The sequence below is a fragment of the Scylla paramamosain genome, chromosome 14, assembly GCF_035594125.1.
Source record: "Scylla paramamosain isolate STU-SP2022 chromosome 14, ASM3559412v1, whole genome shotgun sequence".
In the NCBI taxonomy this organism is placed as follows: Eukaryota; Metazoa; Arthropoda; class Malacostraca; order Decapoda; family Portunidae; genus Scylla; species Scylla paramamosain.
Window position 1 is genome coordinate 13,535,368 of NC_087164.1, and position 7,055 is coordinate 13,542,422.

General features: G+C 38.3%; 1 protein-coding gene across 11 annotated transcripts in view; it reads right to left on the reverse strand.

The window, feature by feature from the left end:
• Positions 1-405: 405 nt before the first annotated feature.
• Positions 406-7,055, reverse strand: part of LOC135106895 (polyhomeotic-like protein 2) — a 59,140-nt gene continuing 52,490 nt past the window's right edge. For 9 of the 11 annotated variants that reach the window (XM_064016300.1, XM_064016294.1, XM_064016295.1 and 6 more), the window contains 8 exons: positions 6,655-6,872; positions 6,172-6,446; positions 4,704-5,638; positions 4,191-4,319; positions 3,462-3,635; positions 2,716-2,848; positions 2,096-2,339; positions 406-1,744 (listed from right to left, as the gene is read on the reverse strand). In XM_064016300.1, coding sequence (XP_063872370.1) covers positions 1,541-1,744; positions 2,096-2,339; positions 2,716-2,848; positions 3,462-3,635; positions 4,191-4,319; positions 4,704-5,638; positions 6,172-6,446; positions 6,655-6,872 — 2,312 coding nt within the window. In that variant the 3' untranslated portion in view covers positions 406-1,540. The remainder of the gene's footprint in view (positions 1,745-2,095; positions 2,340-2,715; positions 2,849-3,461; positions 3,636-4,190; positions 4,320-4,703; positions 5,639-6,171; positions 6,447-6,654; positions 6,873-7,055) is intronic. The other 2 variants (XM_064016292.1, XM_064016297.1) reach the window with 2 other exon arrangements.

A 7,055-nucleotide genomic window follows, 5' to 3' on the forward strand; every position in this document is an offset into this window, starting at 1 on the left:
ATTACAAGCACTTCTTATTCCCTGAGAAGTAAGAGCAGGTGAGATTCACAGGGTGGTGGCATGTCACAGGGTGCAAGACGTGTGACAGGTCTGGTGGCAGACAGGACTTGCATGACATCACATCACTCATCTCTTGTCCTTTTTTTTTTTTCTTTTTTTCTTGACATCTGCAAGAGAAAGTTGGTAATTTGGACATTTTGGCACTCTAAGTGTGACTGTGGTATGTCAGCAGCACATAAGGTAGTGAAGAAGGAGTGTGTGGACAAGAAATTATACACAGTCCCATTCTCTTTAGAGCCTCAAGCCACAAGGCACACCAAGGAAATTGAGTGTATTTCTATGGGAGAAAAACAACTATTTACCATTTTGTAAAGGACTAACCAGTGTAATGGCATAAAAACAATACAAGTTTTCAAATTTATGAATAAAGGATATTACAAAATGGAGTCACTGACTGTGCAACAACCATATATAATCTAACCATTACTTTACAAAACATTCTTTGTACAAACACACACCTCACCCACACACACATTCTGAAACTCCTCATGAACTATTATAATTTTGTTCTCTAATGCTTTACCCCCAAGAGTTGAGTTGATATAACAGTACTACATGGTCCCACATACTATACCCTCCTAAGTTAACAAACTGGAGATATGGTATGAAAAATCTGAATGTGTATCTAAACATTTTTTCATCATACATACAGCCTTGACTTTTTTTTTTTTAGATCGCACAATTCAATAGTAGTGTAGATTTGTGTTTATGAACAATCAGGTGTGCATAATAAAGTATAAAATAAATATAATAATTGCCTGTTTAGCAGATCAACAATTCCAAAGAAAGTTACATTGTGTCTAACTTTAAACAAACACAAAACAGCAAAGCATAGAATATCAATTGGGCTCATATAAATCTTGAACCTACTTAAACTTGATTGCACTTGGTTTGTAAATAAATATAAACTGGTAATGAGATCCATACATGAAAATAGGCAAGCACCATTTGGTTATTCTGTTCATGTGATAAAATCTCTTCCTTTATAAATACCAAAGGTCCATATTTTGTAGTAACATAAGCATCTCTAGTAACGTAAATACATACTCAAGATCGATACAAAAACCCTACATACATTTCTATCTTAAGATCTGACAGTGGTGAGAAATCCTTAATTCTAAGAATGGCAGTGCAGTAATGTCACAGTCATAGTATTGTTGTAAGAGTCAAACATTTCTATATACAATGTATTTCCAGTTTAATATATATATATATATATATATATATATATATATATATATATATATATATATATATATATATATATATATATATATATATATATATATATATATATATATATATATATATATATATATATATATATATATATATACACACACACATCAAAGACATTTGGTTTTCATTTGTGAAAAGAACTTTGAGGGTGTCAAAGAACAGAAGCTGATCTAAGAATCTTTACAAATATGGATCAGTGTTGCATCACTAGGACCAAGAGATCTTACAAACCCATATCTTTCTATGTGTCCTTTCTATCACCTCTCATTGACTCAATTTTTGCACATATTTTAAGGGCAGGTCCTAACTTCATGGACATGGCTGACATCAGATGGTCTGCCTTCAGGAGCATCAGAGCCTGGCCATCAATTTCTTGAAGTGCAAAGTCTTCAGCATATTCTTTACAGCCAGGTAGATTCTGTATGAAGTCCACCACATCCTTAACCTGTCCAATGAACAGTACCCCTTCAGTAAACAGATCAACTCTAATGGTCTATTGTAAAATCAACAATATTTAAGATATGACATTTATGAATCACTGTGACCATATTCATGTTCGTAAAGTCCATGAATCTTTAGCAAACACCAATTATAGTACAGTGAGAAATATACTGAATATTCAAAACAAGATGCAAGATATAAGATTCAAATCTAAGACTGCATCCCTAGATTCAAGGAAAATCTAAGATGTATCTTAATTAGGATGACTCACTGCAGTTTGTTGTGTTTGTGTGTGTGTATGAGTGTTAGGGACTGTGGTTGGAGGACATAAAGATTAAAGATATCAGAACCTTACCGTCCACTTCAAGATATCTATCCTCTGTGTCTTAGAGGGTGACTCCAAGTTAGATGTTCCATCAGCATCAGCAGCTTCTCCACCAGTCTCCATCTCTGTGCCTTCAGGATCCTGTGACTCAGCAGGTTCCAACTGAGGAGCAACATCTCCAGGCTCTGCATTGCCTTCCTCGCGCATTCTCTTGGTGGGGGATTCTTCCTGGTTTCTAAAAAGGCCAATTCTTTTTGAGCATCCAACATTGTACCTGTTAAAGAAACAGGAATGTATCATGTAATTAAATTTGTAAAATTAGGAAGATGATCACTAAACACTGAAAATACTGTATACCATATTCTATACCTTTGTTTAAACACTCCTTCTGTCCTATACTCTCAAATTATTTTCCTTCCAAGACTTTCCCTTTCACAGCCTTTTTGCTTGATTAACAATAATTTATTTACAGTTATATGATTAAAGTAAATCATGTCTGTATTAGTGCTAGTGTGACAAGGGACTTCATATGCTGATGAATCCTTTTCTTTTTGCTATGTAGTGAGATCATATTTACAATATTCACATTTCTTAGCAGTGTCATAAATGAATGAGACAACAATCCACTGTTGTTCTTTCAGGGCACTCACCTCTTGGCACAAGCCGTACTGCAGAATCGCTTAGATCTTTTAAATTTTGACCGTAAATCTGTCTTGCAACACAGCTCACACTTGGCAGTGTCTCCTTTGGGAGATGTTGATGTCTGTTCACTTGGTTTCTTTCCTGTTAAGGAAGAAGAAAATAAATAAATAATACTGAAAAAAAGCAAGATCTAGAGAATTCAGAGGATTGGATTTTGTGTTACATTCAAAGAATGTTAAATGAAAGATAAAATGTATAATATCTATTTACTTGCCATTTTCCAAAATTGGTTAAAAAACTGGAAACACTAGGATGCAAGATAATGTCTGGCAAGATTCTTGTAACAAAGATACTTTTATGTGAATAAAATCTTGTCACATTTGTTCTGTTTCTTTCTAAGTATTTGACAGCATGAGCAGGACACATTTCTAGGCGGATGACAGCATGTATCTTCCCTTTTTTATTTAACTTCAAGGTTAATTGCTTTAAACCTTTATTCTGTTAATTAAATTTCAAGAAAATAATATAATTTGCAATGATAGAATTGCACTTCAATCACATTCTGACCACTCATCTTTAGCTCAATCATAATATCAAGAGTGAATAAAGGTGGTGACTATGTGGCAAGAATTAAGCCTCACTCCTGCATATGAATAGAATTATTAAAGCACAACATGTTTCACTGCCATTAAAGAGTGTCAATGAAAACCCTGCTATGAAATGTTCGGCAATTAGTACAATGACTTGTACTTACTTGTTGCCTCATCATCTGGTTGGTTCTCTTTTTCAGCCTGTCCTCCTGTGGGTGTCTGGGCTGAGGTGGACGTTACTGCGGCAACAGGAATGGCAGTGTTTGTGTAGTTTGGGGGACGAGGTTTTGAGATCTCAGTGAGCAAAGATGAGCGACTAACAGGGAATGGTTCAGAGGCTGTGAAAAAAAAAAAGATATTGTACTTAATGGTACTTCTTGCGTTTACTTTTCTTTGATTAATGCAACATATGTTATCTAGTAATCCCTCCCGTGACCAAATATTCAACCTTACCCATATCCAGGGATTGCAGCCTCTTTCTTTTTCCCCCTACCAAGAGAGAGTGAAACAAGCCCAGCCAAAGACTCTGTATTCCTGCTACAAGAAGCATGTGTGCCGCAGCCAAACATAAACATGCTGCCAGTTGCCATGCCTGTGCATGTGTGTTACTGCCATGGCTCAGGTCCTTGTTTTCATTAGCCTAAGTGTTCCCTAACTCTTGCAGGCATTATTTCTGCTATGCCTTGTGTTGTGACAAGAAAACCTCAGAGAAAATTGCTCAAAATGCTGTATGCCACACTACGCTTCAAATGATGAGGAAACATTGACCTGGTTTTGCCAACAACCATAATTCATTCAGATCACTCAACTATATGAAGGTATCCCTTTGGTTCTATTAATCTAGTTACAGGAGGGATTATTGTATTCATATACGGGTGTGTCAGTGACCTTACCTTCATGTATAACGAAGCCTTCAATGACGTGAGTGAGGACTTGTGGCTTCACCATGGCCTTAGGGGGCCCACTACTGATAGGGGTGTGAGTTGTGCCATTCACTGTTGGTTGTGGAGATTTATCTGGAACTGAAGAAATCAAAGTTAAAGTCTCAAGTAAAGGAGTAAGAATTTTATATTTATAGTTAATAATGTGTCAGAGGAGTGTGTGAAGCAACAAGAGAATAATCTACCACCCAATCATGTAAATGCTAAACATTTGAAAATACTTCCCTATTCATTTTTTTATAAATCTATGGACATAACCACATGACTTTCCCATTTCTTTATCATATAAAAGAAAGAAAAAAAAATCATATCTCCTCAGAATATTTCCAATTACCAACTCTTGCCAAATTCACACACACACACACACACACACACACACACACACACACACACACACACACACACACACACACACACACACACACACACATGAGATTAATGAAATTCCTTGATTGGACCACTTACTTTCTCCACTCTCACTTGAAGTTCCATTCACAGTTGGTACTTGTGTCTGTGAAGGCAATGTCTGAGTATTGTGGGTGGCAGCAGTAGAAGTTACAATGTTAGGTGTCATAGGACTCACTTTCTTGATAGGGCTGCCGTCACTTGTTATTGGAGTCAGTGGATTAACTTTTTTATTAGGGCTGTTTTCAACTTTGACTTCTGATTTGGACTGAGCTATGATTTGTGTGGTAGAACTGGGAACCATTGCTGGGGACAAAATAGGAGGCTGCATTGATGTGGTCACTTGAGACACTGGACCATTTGTAGGCTGCTGCTGCTGTAGTTGTTGTTGTTGTTGTTGTTGTTGTTGTTGTTGTTGTTGTTGTTGCTGCTGCTGCTGCTGCTGCTGCTGCTGCTGCTGCTGCTGCTGCTGCTGCTGCTGCTGCTGCTGCTGCTGCTGTTGTTGTTGTTGTTGTTGCTGTTGTTGTTGATGATGTTGCTGTTGTTGCTGTTGCTGCTGCTGCTGCTGCTGCTGCTGCTGCTGCTGTTGTTGTTGTTGTTGCTGCTGCTGTTGTTGCTGTTGTTGTTGTTGTTGTTGTGGCTGCTGCTGCTGTGGCTGCTGCAGCTGTGGCTGTTGTTGCTGTTGTTGTGGCTGTTGTTGTGGTTGTTGTTGTTGTGGTTGTTGTTGCTGTTGTAAGGAAGAAGTAATAGGAGCAAGAACTGGAGCTGTACCAGTAATGGGAGCTTGACTTGTTATGGGTTGAACTGTTGCATGAGCTTGTAATGAAACACTGGACATCAGAGCTGGAGTTGATGGAGCCACTGACACCTGAGCAACTGCTGTGGTGGACTGCTGTGGCTTAGACATTGGTGCTCTGACTAAGTGTGTCAAACCAGAGGGTGGCTGGCCTGCAGGTGGAAGGGGAGCTGTGGGAGGAGTCATTGGCACTCCAGATCTGTTAAGATAGAGAAAATAATAAAAATGTATCCATTTGTCATTCAAAAAATAATTCCTATTAAGCAGCAAGTATAAGAGGAATCTGCTTCTGACTGATAACAGAACCCCAAAAAATATATATAAAAAGGCCGACTTGCCAATCCTCCTCTGAAATGAGTCTAGGAAACTTTCATTGGCCAAATCTCATGAAAAGAAGGGTGCACAAAATTTCAATTAATACATACTGTACAAATGCCAAACATACAAATGTACTGTACTGCAGTGGTGATCTATTAGCAGTCCCATTAACAAGTAACACAATGAACCAAAATCCTCTGAACCAAAGGAAAAATGGCAGCTAAAAAAAGTATAACAGAATGACTCTAAGTAATAAGACCACATAAACCTTCAAGTTTACAGAAAGTTAATTTCTAGCATACTCTTATCAGCCTGACGTTATATATACTTTTTGGAATGCTGACCACATAATTTGATTTAAGAATTCTGTGAAGACTTAAGTTTTCTATCACAAGCGACAAAAAAAGTACTCACTTGGTTTGACTTATGCTGGTGATTGCTTGTACTGAGGCTGACTGAGAAATGGATTTATTTGGCGCAGACACTGTTGAGGCATTGGACAAGGGGGTTGGAGACACGGAGGAAGGCTGCATCACTTGAGTGCCGGCATTGGCAGTGACAGCAGTTGCCACCATAGCATTACTGTTGGCAACTGCATTGTGAGATATCTGTGCACCGGCAGACATTTGAGTGGCATTTCCCATTGCAGGAGAACCCCGGCTGGTTCCACTCTTCCCACGTATTTTATTCTGTAAAAAAAATTTGTGTAGTGATTATTTGAAAAGCATGTATATAATAATAAGTTTGCTGAGATGTTGTCATCAACAGGCATCTGCCTCAGTCAACAGTTTAACACAAAAAAAATTAATTGAGTTAGTTTTTTGTACAAACTTTTTCAATGCAGCAAACAAACATATGAGTATTTTGCAAAGACCTTCTCAAGTAAGAGTGCCTCACCTGTGGTCTTGGAGGTGCTATGGGTCCTGGAGCCAGCTGCTGCCCTGCTGTCTGGGTTGATACTGAAGACCCTGGACGGATCTGTGTGGGGTTGGAGGGGAGAATGGGGGGCCGCATGTTGGGTGCCTTCGGCTGGATGTTGGCTGGGATCTCCATTCCTGCCCGGGGCTTGGGGACTTGAGGGTTTTGTTGTACGGATCCAATGGGTGGCATTATAGCTTGAAAATGAAACTTGGTAAGACAGATGTATTCAGATTACCACAAAAACAACAACCTCTAAAAGCCATTTCATACATAGTGTTGCAGAAACCAATTAAATATCAGATTTACAGTAATGCAACTTCCCTAGACTGAGGTATATATTCAACTACCAGTTATATTCAGTCTCCATCACCTTGTCC